The sequence below is a fragment of the Trematomus bernacchii genome, unplaced genomic scaffold, assembly GCF_902827165.1.
Source record: "Trematomus bernacchii unplaced genomic scaffold, fTreBer1.1, whole genome shotgun sequence".
NCBI classification, from domain to species: domain Eukaryota; kingdom Metazoa; phylum Chordata; class Actinopteri; order Perciformes; family Nototheniidae; genus Trematomus; species Trematomus bernacchii.
In genome coordinates, this window is record NW_022987641.1 from 7059653 (window position 1) to 7081063 (window position 21411).

The following is a 21411-nucleotide window of genomic DNA, read 5'->3' on the forward strand; positions in this document are numbered from 1 at the left end:
AATTAAAAGTTCATTATCATGTTAGTGTTATTCTCCGTTGTTTAATACATTCAATTGTGTTAAGTATTGCTCAAATAAACGTACAAAATTACCTCCTGGCTTAATGATTAAACAAGGATGCGGATTGGTCGGTTTACTTTTGTCTCTTCTGTGATTGGTCAATCCACCAGCACCTGTCGCGCGACCTGAAGAAAGTTTGGCAGCCGTTGAGATATTTAGCCAGAGTGGGCCGGCCCATTGTTATACAGGAGAAGGGGGGGCAGGGAAGTCAAGTCCGGAACGTTCAGGAATAAAACTAAAAGCTGTCAAACGGGTCTCTACCTTTTCTGAGGTGAGGAATGGAGTGCTCCAGGAACTCTATCCTCTTCACAGAAAACGTTCTAACTTCTGCTAGGATGTCTGTAAAACAATATTAATTTAAAGAAACATGGCGTCGCCGGTGAAATTAAACGGAACCGAACTTTTGGAAGTTGACATATGCGACGTTGTATGTTCCGAGGACGAAAGCGGCGTTTTCGTCAATTGTGTATCCGCCTTTCAGGAGGACTTCTCCGGCTTCCAGCGGTGGACAAACTCCACCGAGTCAACTTATGACACATCATCGCCTCCGGGACAACAGGTCCCCTCCACCGGGGAGCACGGAGCTCCACCTGCCGCTGTTAGGACTAGCGCGGCAGGGGACAGTGACTCTGAGACCACGGGAGATGGAGTCAAATTCATCAGGTCTAGGTCCATAGTGGACTGTCTTTTGGTGGAGCTTTATGAGACGTACAACGGTGGTAGCAGGAGGAATTTGGACAGCTGGGATAGCTCCACAGAGGCGTCCGGATCTGATGCTTTCCTCGGCCGCAGTAACTCCGGGTCCAGCTTCCTCCAGGAGCTCCAGGAGAAGCACACAAGGAGGCATCAGATGAACTACCTGGCACAGAAAGGTGAGGGGTCTGTTCATTGATTGATTGATTGGCTTGGGTCCAATATGGCCTGGGATGTTTTTAGATCAACAAAGTCACAAAACACATGCATTTTTATACAATAAGCAGCAACAGTCAAGGACATGCTACAATGGAAAACAACAGGGAAGAAACCATATTTTAGACTCCTCCTATAGCATTACAATCAATAAAGCTGTTCACATTTTTTTATTATAATAACAAAACACAGTAAGAAAGAAATTAAAGCCTTCTTTTCATACTTTAAATGATCCTCTGACTGTGGGCCTGGGGCTTTGACAGGTCAAGTTGCATCTGGCATGGTCAAACAAATGTGATTATTTGTTCAAACCTGTGATACACTTTTTATGTTCATGCATTTCACAAATTAGGCATACATTTACCATACATATCCATCTTTTTTAGGGCTGATATTTGGATGTGGTGTTAGTGTTCAATATATCTGCTAACTCATACATGGTGCCAATATTTGTTTTATTTTAGATATTTAAACTTTGACTGAGAGCTTTATTGGTCTAATACATGAGGCAGGAAAATCTAATAGCAGACTTTCTGATAATACATACATAACCATTATTTTATGAGGAATATGTAAACAAAGTGACATGATTGATTAAATAAAAAAGCAATATATCTGCAGATATTTGTACAATTTTATATAGTGTAAATGCCATGTAAATTCCCCAGCATAAAAGCTCTTGATACAGAGAACTTGCATTGAAAAGTCAAATGTATTGGTCAGTTGATCTGCTTAGTACTCTCGGTGTATGGCCTGTTGCATCCCTACAAATGATAATAAATAAATTGTGTATAGTCTTGTGATAGCCATGACTAAAGTGATTAATTATCCATCTATATGAGCTAGTTGTAAATCACAGGAGGGGTTTTCTTTACCTTCAAGTCCGTTTGGAGACAGACAGCAAACAGTAGGAGACACATTTAATAAAACAAGGCTCCAGTGTACCATAATTGAATTTATTAATTCAATTAAATGTGCCTGTAATCAGATTGAGGATTTTGTTTGTTGCCAAGGAGGTTTGCAAATACAAGGGATTTGTTTTGGGGCATTGGTGCATGCATAAACAAAGTAAGAGATCTTTTTAAAAAGGAAAAATATGAGTTTGTTTAAAAATAAAAATAAAAGGTTTATCATGATATGTAGCAGGTATGTGTACAAGGCCTCACTGTTTACAGGTATGCAGACCTTTAGACAAACACACTCCAACACAGAGGCTGATGAGTGTGTTGACAGCTCGGTTGAATCGCCTCAGTGTGTGCTGATAAACACTGTTTCCTCAGAGTCGTGAAAGGCATGTTGCAGGGAGGTCTACGCTGCCATTGTTTTCTCTGTTAAAGTAGAATCCTACAGTAAACACAGACTGGCCTCTGAGCGCAGTGTTTGCCCTCCACACACACGTGACGCTCAGTCGAGTGAAACAATGCTGCCATCAGGAAGAGGAAACCCTCTGATAGTGCTTCCAATAACAATGTGATACTTGTGATTACGATAAAATCCTCTTTAGTAAACGTTTAAAGGTGGAGTCTGGTCATTAGTGTGGTTAAATAAGTACACACATTTCTAAGCTCTTTTTAGTGTCCTTTAAAGGAGACCCTGCCACCTCCTGGGCAGTGTCTGCAGGTGTTCATGAAACTGAAACAGTGATAATATGAAAGGTTAAGCTACAAAATATTTTTGAAATGTTGATGAGAAGATTATCAGTTTTTGAAATATGACTAGTTTCATTACTTATGATTCTGTCGTTTGTTTTTATTAATGTCCTTGTCTTTAGAATGCAAACATTGTGAAAGAATGCCCATGCAATCTGAGTGCTAAAGCAGATTAGATTGCATTTAAAAAGATAAAATACAGAGATAAACAGTTTTTTTTATAAGCTCATACTGCATCATTTGATAAGCCCATACTGCATAGTGATCCCTTTTTTTATTTTCACACATGAACATAATAACAAAAACAATGAAGAAGTCTTCTTCATCACGGATCTGTTTGTGCCCCGTTTAGTTTAAATTCAGATTTGATTTATCTTAAAAAATGTTGTCTCCATTATTGGAAGGATGGTCTGTGTTTATGGCAGTGTTCTGGTTTTTATTTCATCTTTGCCTGCAGCATGGAAAACAGGCAATTGGAAGAGATATCCTCATCACATGTTTTTAAAACTATATTAAGGGGCTTTACTTAGATAAATGTAAATGTCATATTTAACAATGATTCACTTAAATGGTCGGACATCTCATTTTTGAAGCATGTTCATGTAGAATTTGTCAGTTGGGAAAGAGTTTTATTATCAGTTTTATAATTTTAAAAGTAGTTTAGGATATTTAACATTTGATTTTCATCCCAACATGCATGATTCACGTCATTGCAATGTCTACCAGGATTAAACCTGCGATTTCTGTGTTTGTTTTTTCAGCCGCGGAGGAGCTGCTTTCAATCATCCAGGAGGTGAAATATCGTACGGGACTGCAGTCGGCCAAACTGCTCCGCCAGCTGAGGAGACGGGACCGACTGAACCACAAAGTGCAGAAAAACTACGACATTATCACCGCCTGCCTTCAGGCTGTCTCACAGAAACGACGTAAGAATACACACTTATTTTCTTCCTGCTTTAACCCAAAAAAAGATTGGTCTTTTTGTGTGTTAACTTTCAGGAAGAAGCCATAGACATTTAAGTGCTCTTAGAGGCTGGGAACTGAGGAGAAATGTATTAAAAGTGAAAAATAAATGTATTTTCAAGAAACTGTTACACTTCCAGGTCTTTACACTCACTATGTTTGTCCTAGCTCTCCTATCACATGTAGTATGGAAATAGGTCCTACATTTACATAATATCCTGAAACATACAGGAGACTGAGAGCACATGACTACAAGAGAATCAAATATTAATTTTCATATCCCAAATCTCCCAGCTACTCCCAAGCAGCCTTACAAATCATTTAAATCCATCGGGAATGTTCCTAAGAAACGTTTAGAAAAGGTATTTACAGGGAAGAGATTATGTTTGAGTCCTCAGGAGGGATCTTTGAGTTGAAATATCTGGGCTATACTCTAAGGGACAAGTCCATAAAGTTATAATTATATTAACTAAATCATTTACAGGTCTTGTCATCAAACACTTAAAGGTGGGGTAGGTAAGTTTGAGAAACCGGCTCAAGATACACTTTTTGTTATATTCCATGGAATGCTCTTAACATCCCGATAGCAATGAATATCTTAAGTGCTTTGACAAAAAATCCACAAAAAAATGTCATCTGTGGAAGCCGTAGTACTGTAAAAAGCACGACCAATCATTTTAGCCGGCCCGGCTAAAATGACTGGATGGCCTACCTGCCTGTCAGCCTTCCATCTGTGCACAAACTTATCTCGTGCCCTCATTGGTCATGTGCGCGTTCGTGTGTGTTGGAGGAGGGGCTCTGTAAGGAAGTGGCAGATTTTTTTCCGGCTTTGTATTTTCAAATTCTAGCGATCTCGAGCTGGTTTCTCCAAAATTACCTACCCCACCTTTAATAATCTGCCTTTTGTTTAGTGCACAAATGATTCTCTCTGCAGGTGCTTTGGTGGTTGATTGTAAACTCTTTCGAGGAAGAAACACATTTTTGAAGGGAGTTGGGTCTAATGTGGTTATCTTGCTTTTTATGTTACCTGCTTTTTTCTGTCAACATGCAGCTTGATGACTCAAAAGCAGGTAGGGTACACAATAATACCATAATATACACATTTTATTGTAACGAGGCATTTCCACATATGATTCAAGCCTGGTTGTGTCAATATCTGCAAAGCAGCATACTGTGAAGTGAACATGGCTGCATTTGAAAATGTTCTACAGTAAATGCTATCGCTGTGATTCTTTCAACTGGAAAGTGACATAAAGCATAATAAATAATAAAGTACAGTCATTTTCCAGGGCTCAATTGCATTGTGATCTCATGATTTATGGCCATTTATTCTGTCTTTGTTGATATCTGGCAGGAATTGCAGCTTTTATACATCCACAAGTATCTGCGTTTTACTTAAGATGAAGTGAGTTTTAGGTTTTCATGATGTAAAACAAAGTAGACTTATCATAGCAGTCCTACAATTGAAACATCTAGTGGCAAGGTCATTAATAATGCTGTTCATGGAACATTTTCATCATCAAGGATGTTTGCAGGGATTGATTCTGAACGCCATTTGAAACTGGATGTGTTTTCCTTTCAGGAAGCACTTACTGCACCTGTAGCACTGAATCATAATGTCATCATTGATTTAGTTATTGATAAAATACGTGACATGGCAGTTAGTATAGTTTACTGATTTGTGTCTGGTCATGTAAAGTATGCTTGTATGTTATTTAAGGTACATTCTCCATCTGAAACAAAGTAAGGAGAATAAACTTGTTGCATTATCCTTAGATTATAATTAAATTAATCCATGATAAAAAAAAAAACATGTTTCAGATCATTTTCCATTTTGTGCAATCCTTTTACCTGCTCCTCTGTGATTGGTGCAGATTTTAAACAGTTTGTCAGAAAATCTGGTTCCAGTTCTCTCTTGAGAATGAGATCACTTAATGAGATTATCTGAATTAATAAAGGTTAAATTCATGTATTTTATTTTGAGTAGATCATACTCAGGCTTTTTTAAATGATTCTTAAGCGAGCAAATTAAAATGTTATGTATTTTAGACGACATTTTACTTTATAAAGATATTTTTATTTATTTTCATTGAACATTCTTACCTTAAAGTGGACCTATCATGCTATATTTAAATGATATATTGTAGGGCCATACCTATATAAGGTATATTTATACGTTTCTGTTTTCAAAATACCAAACAGATCATGCATTTTAGCCATGCCTCATTTCGCTCTATGTGCTGTTTGCTGTCTACGGGGCTGATCTCTGTGAGCTGCAGCTGACCACGCCCCCCTGCAGGAGAGGGGAGCCGTGCTCTGATCAAGTCAAGAGGGGGAGAAAAAAAGATCTCCGTCCTCCGTGTTTTATTATATAGAGTTCATTTGTTTTAAAGCTCAATAAATAACAAAGAAGACCTTTGACCGGCACTTTTCTAATTTTGTCCGGAAGATTTAAACTTTAACGGACATCTTGACCGGCGAAAGAAACTGAAACTGAAACTCTGCCGCACGGTCCCCTCGTTCCTTGGAAGAGGCGGAGAGGTGGGTGTTTGTCATCTGCTGGTGGACTAACCGGAGAGAATCACAGTGCTTGCCTCGACGGGGAGGGATTGCATTGAATTAAAGCAGCGGGAGCAAACGCTTGCCTCGGGAAGGGAGAAAAAAAGCCACAGCGGAGAATAAACAGAAGGGTAACCATGGTAACTATGGGCGGGAAGTCTTCTTCGCTGCTTTTGTGGCAGACTACAAGCCTGGCATATGTACTACAGCGTCTGCAGCGCTTTCGAGCGGCAATGGCCGGCCGTGGCCCAACCCCACATTCCCCTTATAGGTGGAGAGTTGGCCCAATAGCCGTAGCGCCACTTCTGTGACGTCATAGAAGTGTTCAAATCTGGATCAGTCTGTATCAGATCCGTTGCAGCCCCTTTTTTAGAGATTTGGGTATGGAGGAAAATAGAGAGGGTTGTGTTTTCTGACACTTGGTGAGTTCCCTGGAACACCGGGGACACATATTCATGTACAAAAGATGTACAAAAGTGCATTTTGCATGATAGGTCCCCTTTAACTTTGTGTGTATACAAAGATATCTTTATTACATTTTTATTTGATCTTTTCATTGCGCAGTCTTTCTTTAACATTTTTTATGTTTTTATAAATAATTGTATTTATTTTGTTTAATTTTATTTGACTCAAAACTAGAGCAGCTGTCACAAACCAAATTTCCCTTAGATACATTTGTTATTCTTGTGTTAAGAAGCAGCCCATGTCTGCTCCTCTCCTCTCTCCACCATTACCTCATCCCCTCTCTCTCCTCCCTGTACCTCCTCCTGGTGACGGCAGACTGGAGGAGGGAGAGGAGGAAGAGGAGGAAGAGGAGGAGGAAGAGGAGGAAGAGGAGGAAGAGGAGGTGTGAAGCAGCGTGAAGCAGCAGCAGCACTACACCGAGCACATGCAGGCTGCAGAGAGCGGCTATTTTTGACATTTCCTGAATCATATTTTATGCAGATGTTTGTGTCGCTTGAACGTGGACGTTGCTGCCTCGCCGAATTGTGAGAAGAACCTCTGTCATTTTCATTCGGAAACACAAGCGATCCCCGGAAGAGATTTGAATCAGTTTAATCGATTAATTTTCCTTGAGGATAGCGTTATATGCGCAGCTGTCTGATGCACTCCCTATCGGAAACAAGGACATAAAGACGGGATTATTGAAGCGGGACAAAAGGCGATGATAGCCCGGATCTAGCACTCTGATCCCCGATGAGGCAGGACAGGCTCCCCGCCGCCGGCAGGAGGCCGAGGGCGGCGAGGCGGCGGCAGCAGCAGGGGTCGGGAGGGGTCGGGAACATCATCAGCAACGTCCTGAGGAAGAGGAACGGGATCTCCCGGAGTGCACCGCGGCTGCTCTGCACCTTAGAGCCAGGTTAACACTTCACCCAATGCATGGCATGGTCTTGCATTTTGATTTTATTCTGGTCAATATGGCAATTAGTGGTTTGAGCACGTTTGTTTCTGCTAACTGTCCACAGACGATTCACGATTGGTGTCATTATACTCTCATTTTCCTTTTCTATTAACTGCTTGATGTGATCTGTAAAATTGGCAAAGTAATTGTCATCTTTAAGACATTTCGATTGTTTAAATTATTATATAAGATTAGCAAAATGATGGCTGGTATATCGAACCATTTTGTATCAGGCATACTTTTGACACCTTTTATAGTTTTTGGAATTATGGCTCAAACTGATAAATATTGTTTATAATACCCCCTCCATCCAAAGTGTATAGCCACGTGACTGTTTTACCAATTTGTCAGCTGCAAATTACTTCATTTTGCTACATTACACATGATTAGGTCAAATATTGTATTGCTCTCACCAAGAAACAATCGTAAAGCTTCATGAGCTCATTTTCAACCTGTGCGAATAATCAGATTTTAAGTGAGTTCAAAATCAAATGACGAGAATTTAGGGTTTGATTTAATCTAATAATGCATTTCACTGACCAAATAACCGGGGAGATATCAGATTTACCTGTTCTTGTGGATGGACACTGCCCATGCACCAGTTGTTTATAGTTCTGCTGGATTGAACACTTTTGACAAATATCATTTGGAAAAAGCTGTTTAGTACTTTTTAAATCCCAGATTATAGTCCCCCATTGCTGTTCTTTAGTCTGGAACTGAATTGTTTACTGTTTTCATAGTTTCTGTCCCATGTTTGATGGATAAGGTTTTAGGAAATACAAAGAAAAGCTTTTTGGATAAACGAAAGCCACACATCTAGTGTTCATAACTAAAGACAACAGCACTTATAATGGAGGAATACATATGTTTTGTAATATGTTAAGGTTAATGTGATCCAAACACTTCATGACACAGCAAAAATCCTTCCATCTCCCAGATATTTATCTAATGACGTGGAGTTATTTGAACACGATCTACTTCATAACAGTCTTTAACAAGTGTTATCTTGTTTATTTGTGATAAAGCCAACCTAGTTTTCTCAGTCTTCATTCTTGCAGTTTTATTCACAGTGAGGAAGTCCTTTGTTTTAGCCTAATGTTTATTCCCAAAGACTGAACACTTGAAATGCTCTAGAGGTCTTTCTCCTCCCTTTATCTGTCTTTCTTTATCACCTTCCCTTTTTTCCTTTTTTCCTTTCTCTTATCCTTCATACCTTACCTGCCTTCCCCCCCTCTCTCAGTAGGCAATCATTAATCTACTGGTTTAATTCTAATTAAATTCCCATCTGGAGATATTAAACCTTGCCCTGTCATGCTGGCCTCAGCCTCTGGACCTCTCTAATGCCTTAGATAAATACTGCTTCAGTGTCAGCTGTGTAATCTGTGAAGGGAAGGAGGAGGGCTTCCGTGTTAATCCTCTCCCAAAGCTCAGAGAGGAAATAAAGCGACGTACACGTAGAATGGCGCAGGAAATAACGACAGAGGCGGAAGAAACAGGTTAAACACACGTTTTGTCTTTTTGCAACAGGCTGTTTTTGCAGTAGACATTACACTTGTTGTTGTTCTGGTGGTGCGACCGGCTGCGTTGTGTCGATCCTCCGGAGAAAATGGGGGCAGAAATGGCCGCTGTTGGCTCAGTGCCGACACATGTCAGGACCTTCCCTCTTGACTTCAGATCAAAGTTTCATTTCCGTTTGGTCTTCGGCAGGGTTTAGCGGGTTTAGCACACTAAATATGTTCTAAATGAGTGTATGTGTGTGTAAACGATGTTTTTGTGAAGCGGAGATTGAAACGCAGATTCAGCACCAGGCGGAAGTGGACAGCGACTCTCCGTGAATCGCCCAACAGCACAACAAACTGTTATTAAATCCAATGTTTTGATACGATCATATCTAAATATCTTGCTTTGTCTTATGTTACTTTTAAGTATAGGGTTGACATACATTTCTCCAATACTAAAATAACTTCCGGGGTTTCCTTAAGTTTTGTTTTTGATGAATTTACGACGTTTAGTTTATATTTGTGGAAAGCATAACACATAGTTTGAAAATAAGAAATGATTAGTTACAGGAGGAATTGGAATTAAGTTATATTAAAGGATAACTTATCTTATTGAATTTTTTTGGTCTGAAAAATAGTTCAAAACAATGGGGGCTCATAAATGTCCTTTGCTTGTATTTATACTGCCTCGTCATTGGTTGATTCCCTTTTCATTTATAATATCTGTTCATCCAATAACAGCTTGTTGTTGTTTTATTACAGACTGATGCTGGCTATCTATCGTAATATAACATTTGGGAACTTTGGAATTTTGACTCATTGGTCCCTTAGATCTGGTTCCAGACTAGTTTAACCTTCTGGTGTCTTGTTTGTTTGTTTTGTAGGAGTTGACACAAGGCTGAAGTTTACAATTGAACCATTGCTGGGAACGAATGGATTCCAGCAGGTAAGAAGTCAGAAACCCAAACTGATATTCTTTTTTTAGGTTCCTGAAATACTGAATGCCATCTGTTCGACTACATTTTCGACTACAGTAAAACATATATTATTCTAGATAAAGTAATAATACTGTATTGTACTGGTTTGCACTGTCCTCAGTGGGAGTGTGGCAGATAATTAAACATACAGTAACAGCGTGTTTTTTCTTCCCCACAGTGGTACGACGCACTTAAATCTGTGGCCAGGCTCCCTACAGGGATACCAAAGGAATGGAGAAAGAGGGTGTGTAACCTAAACTAATCATAACGTATGGCATTTCTGGGACATTATTTTCCAGGGGTGGCAATGCAGTGAAACGCTGAAAATGTAAGGAGTAGATTATTATATATATAAAATTGAAAAAGTAGCCTTGTAGTTGTTCATATAATTCTGCATAAACTCTGTGCTACAACCCTGAATCTAAAATATCCCCCGCATAAAAGACATCTTGATAAATGAGCCTTTATTTATATTCTTTGTTTTGTACCAAGAGGGTATTTAGAAAAAGAAAGAGATGACCAAGTAGTGCTATTACAAGAAAGGTGTGTTTTCTTTATTATCGCCAACCTGCAGGCAGAATTTTGCAGCCTTGAAAGAGACCGCATAGTCATAAAAGAACAACACGCATAGGCACTTTGTCTACAACGCTCCATTCATCTCACAAAATAACTTTGTCTCATGGGAGGAGAGAGCGGGAACAGGAAGTGATTAGTTCCATCTTGTCAGGGGAAAAGTACAAAATAAAACCTTTTATTTTTCCTGATCTTGCAAAACAAAATGAATCACTTTGAACAACGGACCTCTTACACTAGACAACTTTGATATTGTTCTATCATTAATGTGCTTTTTCTTGGTTTCTTTGTGTGTCTGTTGTCTTTCTGCAGGTGTGGCTAACGCTAGCAGAACAGTACCTGCACACTATCTCTATAGACTGGGATAAGACGCTTCGTTTCGCCTTCAACGAGCGCAGCAACCCTGACGATGACTCGCTCGGCATCCAAATTGTCAAGGTAACCAGATTGTAACGTTAGGGGTTGAGAGGAATGTGAGTGCAAATGTTAAAGTCTAAATATGTAGATTTACTAAAAACACTGACAGAAAAAGCATGAATGAGACTGTTCAGTTACGTTTTATATTCTTTTTATTTTTCACCGTTATTTGTTTAATTTATTGAACTTTCTGAAATCTGAACATTTTTGTTTCATATAAACAACAATTTTCCAATTACCCAAAATACCAAATTTTTGATGAACTTTTAAATGAACCTTGTAGAAAAAACTGATTTCTCATTCAGTATCCATTTCTTTAAGATTTAATGTAGTTACTTTTCCTGACAAAGTAGTGTTTTTTTTTTTCCAAGGAGTGTTCAACTTTAGCAGTTTGAAATGATCCTAAAATATTGGTCTCAATGTTCTGGCACAGATTACTGTCTGCCATTGAGATAAGTGGATTCAAGCTTTTATTTTACAAGTGATATTCAGGAAGTGCAAAGTAATGATGACTTGCATTTAAGATGATGACCAAAAAGGAAACACATAGCCATCTTTGATATTCTTTTACTGGTTGTATAAAGATATATCCGGAGGCAGGTCAGGTGGAGGATGTTTGCCTCTACCTGTGCGTCAGAGAAAGAGAGGACTGCATCATGGAAACTCTGCAGCTGTTTTCTATTTCTCAGTGACTCACACATTCAACAGAGTAATGGCTGTTTCCATCAACAGAGCAAAGTCCAACGATCTGCTTCTCATCAGAATTTCTGAAACAATTATTTATACCCCTGGTTAATGACTCGTAATAAAACGATCCATACTGTCCATCCTCCAGGACCTGCACAGGACGGGCTGCAGTTCGTACTGCGGGCAGGAGGGGGAGCAGGACCGGGTGGTGCTGAAGAGGGTGCTGCTGGCCTACGCCCGCTGGAACAAAAGTGTGGGCTACTGCCAGGGATTCAACGTACTGGCTGCGCTCATACTGGAAGTTACAGAGGGCCACGAGAGCGATGCACTGAAGGTACGCACACGGAAAGAATTAACGCAGATTTGTAATAAACGAACAATGCTCAAACTAAAGTCAAGCTGTGTGAAAAAGGACAAGTCTTTTATATCAGGAGTTTAAGAAATATCTCAGAGAGACTGTGGGCCTTGCCTCAGAGAAATATTGGAATGATCCCCCTTTACCTTCTTAGTTTTGCTCAATTCATCGACCATGACCAGGCTGTTTTATCCAGGCTATGATTGTATTCCATTGACACTCAGGGATTGAGCCAATTAAGCTTACTATCGTCGTTTGACATAACTTCAGACTAAAACAAATACATGAAAAGACTACAGTTTCTCTATCTCTCTTTAACCTTAATCATACTTATTTATGTGATCTTACTCTGATAACTATTTTTTATAACTCGTGTACAATGTGTTCATTCCAATTCCCTCAACCTCCCATGAAACGGCTTGCAATGTCCAACTTCAAAATCTTCTTTTAATGATCTTCATATACGGCACTACAAGTCAATATAATGAATTGGTTACTTCCTGGTAGCGTTCCTATGTTCCTTTCTGCCCTTTAGTATTTAGCAATGATTAAACGTCTCTGTGTGTCTGGGCTCTCTTCTGTGTTCAGGTGATGATCTATCTGATTGACAAAGTGCTGCCTGAGAGTTATTTTGCCAACAACCTGCGAGCATTGTCAGGTAAACGCAACGATGCAAACCATGCTGATTCATGATTGAAGAAAACAGATTGTAAAAACTTTAATAACTTTAGCCTGAAAATAATCCAGGAGATGAATTATTAACATGGTTAACTCGATGGTTAACAAGCTAATTTATCAAAGCAGAACTTTAAACATTTACAGCATTAATCAAAAGGACATCATTTAACATGTCCAGTACTAACAGATCTTGAATCTGTATTGCCTCCTCCTCTCAGTGGACATGGCGGTGTTCAGAGACCTGCTCCGCCTGAAGCTGCCCCGACTGTCACAGCATCTCCACCAGCTTCAGAAAGCTGCCAACAAAGAGGCCGGAGGTACAAACTGTGTGTCAATGTTCACAGAAATGCTTTCAAAACTGCTATAAATATTCAGCATCAACAGCAGGCAATGCTACCTGGTGATGCTGTAGCTGTTAAGGTGTAACATGTCTCTTTTCTTTGCATGAAAGTGTCTAAAAAAACGACTGGACTGTTTTATATTTAGTTGAGTTGTGTATGTTATAGTAAATGTTTCCAACAATCTTCAAACCAAGAGAAATGTGTAATTTTATCAATTTCTTTGAAGTATGCATCAGCGTTAGAGTTGCCCAATTAATTTAAATGTTGAAGTATTTGTTAAAATATCATTTGTAATTAAATACTGTGGAGCTGTAGAGTATCAAGGCATAACATTCGTACTCTACCGACTTAATTTTTGTTTGTTTGGTACAAATCCTCAAAAAAGATTAAAGGTAATAATGTGGGTTTGTGAATGTATAGAAAACTTGCCTAATCTCACAACATTCTTTTTCTCAGGCAGCTACGAGCCTCCGCTGACCAACGTGTTCACGATGCAGTGGTTCCTCACGATGTTCGCCACCTGCCTGCCGGCGCCCACCGTGCTGAAGATCTGGGACTCGGTGTTCTTCGAAGGCTCCGAGGTTCTGTTTCGAGTCGCACTCGCCATCTGGGAGAGACTGGGAGAGTGAGTGGACCAGCACAGGAATAATGATTTGACTTCTGTTGGGGGTTTTGATTAACAATTTAAACATTTGTGCGTCCAAATTCTGCCTTTTTAACGGACATTAAATTAGACCATTGTCATGCTCAATCATTTTTAAAATGATTGTGTATTTGCTGTTAAATATTGTTTTAGTGAATCCATGAATTCTCCACAGGAACTCAAAACAATGATAGAAGATAGAATATTTGTGCTTCTTTCTTGATTTGTTTTGCTTCATGATTTTGCCTCTCTTCTTCTCCTCATGTCTCAATCTTCCCATTATTTAAAAACACTACTCATTTTTGTCTCCCTCTCTCCAGGAGGATCGAGTACTGTCACTCAGCAGATGAGTTTTACAGCACCATGGGATGTCTCACTCAGGAGATGCTGGACCGCAACCTCATCGATCCTCCTGAACTCATGCAGGTAAAAACCGCTCATACCTCTTTTGCAGTGATGGAAGTACTCAGATCTTTTACTTAGTTAAACTAGCAATACCAAATTTACTCTGATAAAGTACTTTAAAATTGAACTTGAGTGTACAGTACTAGCGTTGTACTACAACATTCCACCAATGCTCTTTTGTGATGTTTTTAAACTGACTTGTTTACTGTTATCCTCGTTGTTCAGGAGGTTTACGCCATGGCTGTGTTTCCATTCCCTCAACTGGCTGAGCTGAGAGAGAAATACACGTACAACATCACTCCGTTCCCCACTTCAGTCAAATCCAGTGGAAGGTTTGTTCTCTACTTAGAAATGATAACAGATACACATTTTACAATAGATGTTAACCAATGAAATGCCCTTAAAGATACTATTGGCTAATACAAATACAAAATCAGTGCATGCATTTCACAAAAGTAAAAAAGCATTGCAAAGGCTGTCTATAAAAAGGTTTACAATCAAAGGAAATCTGAAATAAAATATATTAGTTTAAATGTGTGAGATGGTGTTGATGGGACATGTTTAATATTGTTTGTATTATCTTAATAGTGGAGGTTTGGGCGGCTGGGAGAGTGATGATGATGCCGAAATGGACGATGAAGACTCTGTGGTGACGGCGCTCGGCTGCCTCGGGCCCCTGGGTGGCCTGCTGGCCCCCGAGCTGCACAGATATCAGAGACACCTCAAAGGTCAGCGTACTTTATTACACAGGATTTCAATAGAAGCCGGTGGACAGACGGCAGCAAAGACCAACAGACTGCCGCCCCAAATCCTCGTGTCCTGCCCTCAATTTGACTCAGAGTACAAACTGTCTCTGATCTGATTCCTCCAGACAAATCCCCACTTCCTCCCCCTTCAACGGCTCCTCCAAAGATAAAAACAGCCAGAGGGATTAAGCCAAAAACGTTTTTTTCGCTCTCCACCGATTTAAAATGGACTTCACAGAGAAAGTAGTGTTTGATTTTGGATCTCAGCACAGCTGTTTCGTCCTTGTTCAAAAGGGAAATGTAGCTCCTTTTTAAACAGCTAACTGTAGCAACTGAACATCAAAGAATTATCCTCACAGTGTACTTTATCATATAATTACAGGAAACAACAGGCTTCTAAAATACATCTTGGTCTTTGCAACACAAAAAGAGGAAAGCTGATGATGAAAGAATAACTTCAAACACGCTGAACTTTTTCAGTAGAGCTAAAGAGAAATCAAACAAAGTAAATGTCAAACACTTTTGAACAAAATGCACTTTTCCCCTCGTCGTCTAAAGTCTATTTCCAAAGCATTGTGTTTACGATATCATCAAAGGCGAAAAAACAGGAAAGGCTGACTCATTCGCATCAAAGGCCTTTGAAAATCACTTAAGAATATGTATTGCTTCAAATCAGCATCAGCCATGTACAGAATGTAATTCAAGAAACGTTCGGTCTTTTCAATTTAAAATAAATACAACCTACCCTCCCGAAAATCTGTTGTCATCTTCCCCTGATACCAACGAGAGGCTTTTTGTATTTAGTGCTTAGTTTTGTGACTCTGCTGATCTTGATTAAATGGGATAAAAGCAAAGCTGAGTGAGAAGATAAGTAAGAAAAGGGGCTTTAAAAGGCACATTGGATTTGTCTGCTTCTTTGTGTATTTTGCTTGAATGTTTGGTTCCACTTCTTTAAACCAAAGCTCTTTACTATAATCTTCAAGCCTTTTTCAATTCCTCCTTCAATCTTTTCTGGTTTGGCTTTCAAAGAAATGGAATAAGGTGAGGCATTGTTGGGTAAAAACGTGACATCAGTGTTTCTTCTCTCTACCTCCAGACCATCGAGGGGAGCAGGGGAACATCGCAGAGCTGAGCCCAGGAGCGGTGGGCGCTGCCGGGGGAGCAGCAGGGGGAGGAGGAGGAGCCAGGGCGGAGCATCAAGCAGCAATCAACAGCATGATGATGGAGAGGATGAGCACCGACATCTGCGCCCTGAAGAAGCAATACACACGCATCAAAAGGAGGCAGCAGCAACAGGCTATGCAACTCTACATACGCACAGGTGGGAGGAACCGTTTTTACATTGATCATAACTTAATACATTTTTTTAAACTTCAAACACCTTCTCCGTTCATTGTTTTTTACATTAATGTCAAAAGCTAGTTGCTTCAACTGTCACTTTAGGACATTATGTGGTTTTGACAGTGGAGCTACTTATGTCAGATCTTGGTGACAGTAGCAAATAGTACATTTCATTAAAAAGATTTCTGTCATACTTTTCAGACATAACATGAGTCAAAATGTATGTTACAAAAACAAAATATTCAATTTAATTTAGATACGTTGTCCTTAATAACCTACATTGTTTAAACATTAGTAAATAGACATGATTTTTTTTAAATAAACAAAAAACATGTAGGCCATAAATTAAATACACTTTGTGGAGCATTTTTAAACACTATTTACTGACAGTGGCAGTTAATGTCCAAGTCTTTATTTAAACGAATACAAAACAGTGCTCCCTCTTCTGTAAATAACAATGATTAAACACCGCTGGGGCAGAAAAACATGCATTCAGCAGAAAGTCAGATGTGTGACCATGATGTGTGACTCGTAGGACTTGGAACTGAAGTGGCGAGTCCAGCTGTTTTCCAGGAGCAGCCCGACAAACACAGCGACAGTACCGACCCACACACTGACGGTACTGCTGTCCAAACACTTCTGAAACTCTCGGGCTGATTTGAGGGTCTTAACTGAATCATTTGGGTTTCAACTGAAGTCATTTTGGGATTTAAGGAGGATAGTTGAAAACGTTAAATCATGGGTAAGGTCTACCATGAGTTTCCAAGACAGATTTCCAATTGAATATTTCCTCAGTTCAGAACATATAAAAAAAACTTCTGATGCAAACAACACATCAAAAAGGTGTATACAATGTGCGGCTTTAAAGATATTTAAACAGGTGTACAAACTCTGTCATGCTCATTTTAAACATAGAGAGGATACTCTCTGAAAAACAAACCCTATAGGAAAAACAACGTTAGAAATCTGTCATGGGAACTTCTGGCTCAAAATATTGAATCCTTTCCTGGTTGTCTAACTATAAACTCTTTGACTAATACTACTGAATCAGGTTTTGGTTGCTCTAGTATGAATAAGTACTATAATGCTCTCAAAATGCCAAAGGATGCATACAGGAATGATTCACTTTGTTAAACAGCAAACGTGTCCGCATCGGAAGAAGTTAATATAAATTGTAAATATGCGTAGATACATCTTTTAGACTTAAATGAGAGGAGTACTGTAGACTCTGACAGGCATTTTGAGAGCATTTTTGAAACGTGTGCTTTGATTTAATAAAAACAAATGTATGTTCAGAGGGATGCTGTGCCTGGGACAACAGATGATGGTTGTTCTTCTTGCAGGTGGTATATGCAATGTCAATTAAAATGCTATATTCAAAATATGTTTTTGGAGACACCTGTCACTACTGCACAAAAGGCAAGTCCTACATAAGCATAAATCAACTTTTTTAGAACCTGAACATCTTAAGATGACAGAAGATAACACAACCATAATTGAATAATGAAAAAACACTCTGGTTTTAATGCACCATTATTTCTGGATCATTCTTTAGGGTTCATTTAACTAAACACTAATGATGTCTTCAGTATTGACAGATGTTTCCTAATAATTGGTGTTTTTTTTGGCTGTATCCTCAAGGATTTCCTGGTCTGGGCGGACTCCTATCACTAATGTTATGTTAACAACTTCTACTTCCTTCTTTTTGTTGCTCCTCCCATCTCATGCTAACATACTGTTTAACTTGATGATAATCCTTCAAAGAAAACTTTGGGCGCCCTCTAGTGTCTGATGTTGCTATGAGCAGCTGCATGTATTTATAAATGTGACTGAGCTGATGCATTTATACAATCAAACATAAATAGTTAATTTCTGAGATGGCTGTAGTGCTGACACAATTAATTAATTTCTAAATGTATAGATAAGCAATCTGACAAGTTTGTAGTATTAATACCTCTTTCGGATCATTAATTTGACTATATTGACAATTATTTGAAATGAAGACTCATTATAAATTCAATATATTTGTTTCTTACATTTTTGACAATTGCATTACCTTGTAACACAACTTAGGATAGACAGTTGACAATATCGATCATTTCTTAGAATCATCAATTTTGTAAAATATAATTGATAACGAAAAAAATATTTTTAATGGCAAACAAGTTCTTTAAGAAGTTATATTGGATACATTTCAGCTCCTATCAAATTCACTGTTGCTTCCTGTTTTAATGTGCTTTTGTGTGCGTCTCCTCACCTTTCACCCCCCTCCAGAAAAGTGCCCAGCCACCCGTGTACTGCCCTCCCAACTCAACCCTTCGAGCACCGTCATCAATCACCTCCTTTTGGGTCGGAAACCGCGCAGAGACCCCCGGGGCTCTAGACCCACCTCACCTAGCACCTCCACCCTACCGGTGTCTGGACCCTCTTCCCTGTCCCAGAGTCAGGGCTCCCCGACCATGCAGCGCTGTGCCTCGATGCTCTCCAACAGTACAGGATCTCCAGGGAGCTGTGGAGGAGGCTCGGGGTCTCCCTGGCGCGCTCATGTCCGGGTCCATCGAAGGAATATAGCCATGGCTCGAGAACAGCTGGGCTTCGGAGATTCAGAGGAAAGGGAAAATGAAGAGAGTGAAGAGGAGAGGAAGATGGAGGAAAATGAGGGAGTTGATGATGAGCTGAAAGAGGGGAGCGACTCCTTGGTGTCTCCTGATCCCTCTGGTTCAGTGTGTGAGGAGGCTCCACAGGTGGCAGATGAGACAGAAGTTGCAGAGGTGGTGGTGCAGCTGGACTTCCTGGATCTAGAGGACGAACCAAATCTGACCTCCCCCGACGACGCAGATTCACAACCCACATCACCAGAGTCTGAACCTGCACCACAAGTTCCTCTTCTCCCTCCTCCACCATCCTTAAAAAGACACCAGGAGTCCGACTCGTCAGGTTCAGAAAGAAGCTCTGACAGACACTTTACTTTACCTCCACCTCACCACTCCTTCAACTCCTCACCCTCCACCCTGAGTCCGTCCCCCTCTCCGGTCCCCACATTGGCCTCTCTTGCCCCGTCTAGCTCATCCTCTCCTACGCCACCTTCCACCCCAGTGCCAAGCTCCACATCCTGCCTCCGATCTTCCCTTGCAGCTAACGACTTCTCTTCCACCTTTTACAAAACTTCCTCCCCCTCCACTCCCTCACTTTCCTCCATCTCTTCATCATCAAGATCTCATTTATCCTCCTCCCCGTCAACCCCAGCGTTATCCTCCACCCCTAAACAGCAGGTCTATTCCCCATTCCCAAGCGTGAAGCAGCCAAGAAAATCAGCAGCTGCCAGAAACCTCGGCCTCTACGGACCTACATCCAGAACACCAACAGTACACTTCCCCCAGCTCAGCCTCAACCGCAGCAGTGCTGCTGGCACCACAGGGGCCCGATGAAGACCTCCGCACTCCTGAACTGATGCCACAAACACAGTCATTAAGTAATATGAACAATCATTATTTAACTACACCGTGTTGCCTCCTGCATATGAGTTCACCCATATCTTAGCTGAAGATAGAACGTTATAGACATGTAGAGTTCAAATGTGCCCAGAATTGCTTGATTATTGCTGTTGAAATGTGAAGATTATATTTCCCCTGATAAAGGGGTTATCCTGAAACAACAAGCCATTGCAGATAAATGTTAAAGAAGTAATTGACTTTGTCTCTTCAAAAGTGGTTTGTACTCCTATAGAAAAGGATTCTCCCTGGACTGGAACACAAAGAATGTGAGAAATGCTACCTTCTACACTCTTATTGACATGTGGCATCATGATGAAGAACACTCTTTTCTTATCTGAAAACACAATAGCCATACAGTTGTTCTATGCCAAGTATTTCAAGAGATACCTAAAAATGGCTGTTAATGAAGAATCAAGGTTCTTTATTTGTCAAACGAATAATGAATATGTAATGTTTGTGTGCCCAAAAAAAACACTTCCAGTCTTAAAATGTTTGTTTTTCTTAAGCACTAAACATTGTTTCTTTCTTCACTCGGTCTGTAACTTGGTTGTTTACCATAAAGCATGTAATATATCTCTGTCAATAACGAAATAAAATAATGAAGTGTGAATTAATGAATGTTACTCAACTTGGCCAAGGATTATTTTGACCATTGGGGTGTGAATGCTTTGTGGCACATCTAAATATAAATGCAGAAACATTACTGTCAAGTCGCATTACATAAAATACACCTGCACAACATTTCAAAGGACACCTCCATGTTGATTTCCTTTATATTCATTATTGTCTCACCAAACAGAACGCACTCTTACTCTGGAACATACCATAAGCTTATGCCATCCAGTCTGGTAACCACATGGAAAATTCCCTGTATGGTCAGTCATTTCATGTTTTGGAGAAGCAATACCAACCGATCACAGCATCGTGCTCCTATTCTTTTATCTATTCTTAGATTTAATTTGACTCAACAATATTTTTATATTTTTTTCTTGAGGACAAATATGAGCCAAACTCTTTTTATTGACATTTAAAAAAAAAAAAAAAGAAACATCATAAATGACTCATTAAACACAGAGCAAAGGACAATCTGACAATGTGTATATACAATTTAAAATGGAGATTAAGATATTAGATTTTAATATTAAAACATTTCTACTACCATTTTATCTATAACAATTGTCTCTTTAATGTTATACAATGTTCATGTCAAATACATGTAGTTAACTATCTTAGTAACCTTTTAAATGTTCCTGCATGGCTTAAAAGGAAAGATTAGTGCGCAACGATGGACATGTCACTTCCGGTTGCCATCTTTGTTTACATTAGCAATTAAGCAGCCACATCTTGTGAAAAAAGTTTAAAGGCTTTACTTGTACAAAGAGTGGGATGGTTTTCCTTCGAAATGGCCAGAAGAGTATTGCAGGAATGTGGAAAAGTATTCAAAACTGCCGTAAGTGTTTTCAGTTTTTTCCTCAAATTAGGACTTTATTTTAATGTATCTCCCAAAAAATAATTTAGCCGTTAGCTAACGGTTAGCATCACACGCATTTAAATATAAAATCGGCTAGTAAAGTAACATGCAATGTACAAACTGGGGGTGAACTGCACTGCAAGTTTTTCAAAAATAAATACATTCAAATGTTGATTTATCATTATGTCAAAGTTAAACTGGATCAGAGAGGCTACATGGTAGTTGGCCTTCATTGTGGCTGC

The 21411-nt window shown here is 39.6% G+C and overlaps 1 protein-coding gene across 5 annotated transcripts; it reads left to right on the plus strand.

The window, feature by feature from the left end:
- Nucleotides 1-272: 272 nt before the first annotated feature.
- Nucleotides 273-20321, plus strand: tbc1d30 (TBC1 domain family, member 30). 5 transcript variants are annotated; one of them, XM_034133594.1, is made up of 15 exons: nucleotides 428-932; nucleotides 3380-3544; nucleotides 9926-9987; nucleotides 10197-10262; nucleotides 10904-11029; nucleotides 11844-12029; nucleotides 12639-12708; nucleotides 12947-13045; nucleotides 13526-13694; nucleotides 14033-14138; nucleotides 14343-14449; nucleotides 14706-14845; nucleotides 15960-16184; nucleotides 16740-16823; nucleotides 18479-20321. In XM_034133594.1, exons 1-15 carry the CDS (start codon nucleotides 428-430, stop codon nucleotides 19630-19632), a joined length of 3264 nt encoding a protein of 1087 aa, XP_033989485.1. In that variant the 3' UTR covers nucleotides 19633-20321. The 5 variants fall into 5 exon arrangements, with proteins under 5 accessions (XP_033989487.1, XP_033989485.1, XP_033989488.1 ...); XM_034133596.1 differs by lacking the exon at nucleotides 16740-16823 and having other exon boundaries at nucleotides 273-932; XM_034133597.1 differs by lacking the exons at nucleotides 428-932; nucleotides 3380-3544 and adding an exon at nucleotides 7031-7500.
- The last annotated feature ends 1090 nt before the right edge of the window (nucleotides 20322-21411 follow it).

What these genes read in the sequence shown, in the direction of transcription:
- tbc1d30 (XM_034133594.1), top strand. Translation starts at nt 428, where the DNA reads ATGGCGTCGCCGGTGAAATTAAACGGAACCGAACTTTTGGAAGTTGAC. An exon ending in GAACTACCTGGCACAGAAAG is followed by an intron (nt 933 to 3,379) that starts GTGAGGGGTCTG and finishes TTGTTTTTTCAG; the next exon opens with CCGCGGAGGAGCTGCTTTCA. An exon ending in GCAACTCTACATACGCACAG is followed by an intron (nt 16,185 to 16,739) that starts GTGGGAGGAACC and finishes TGTGACTCGTAG; the next exon opens with GACTTGGAACTGAAGTGGCG.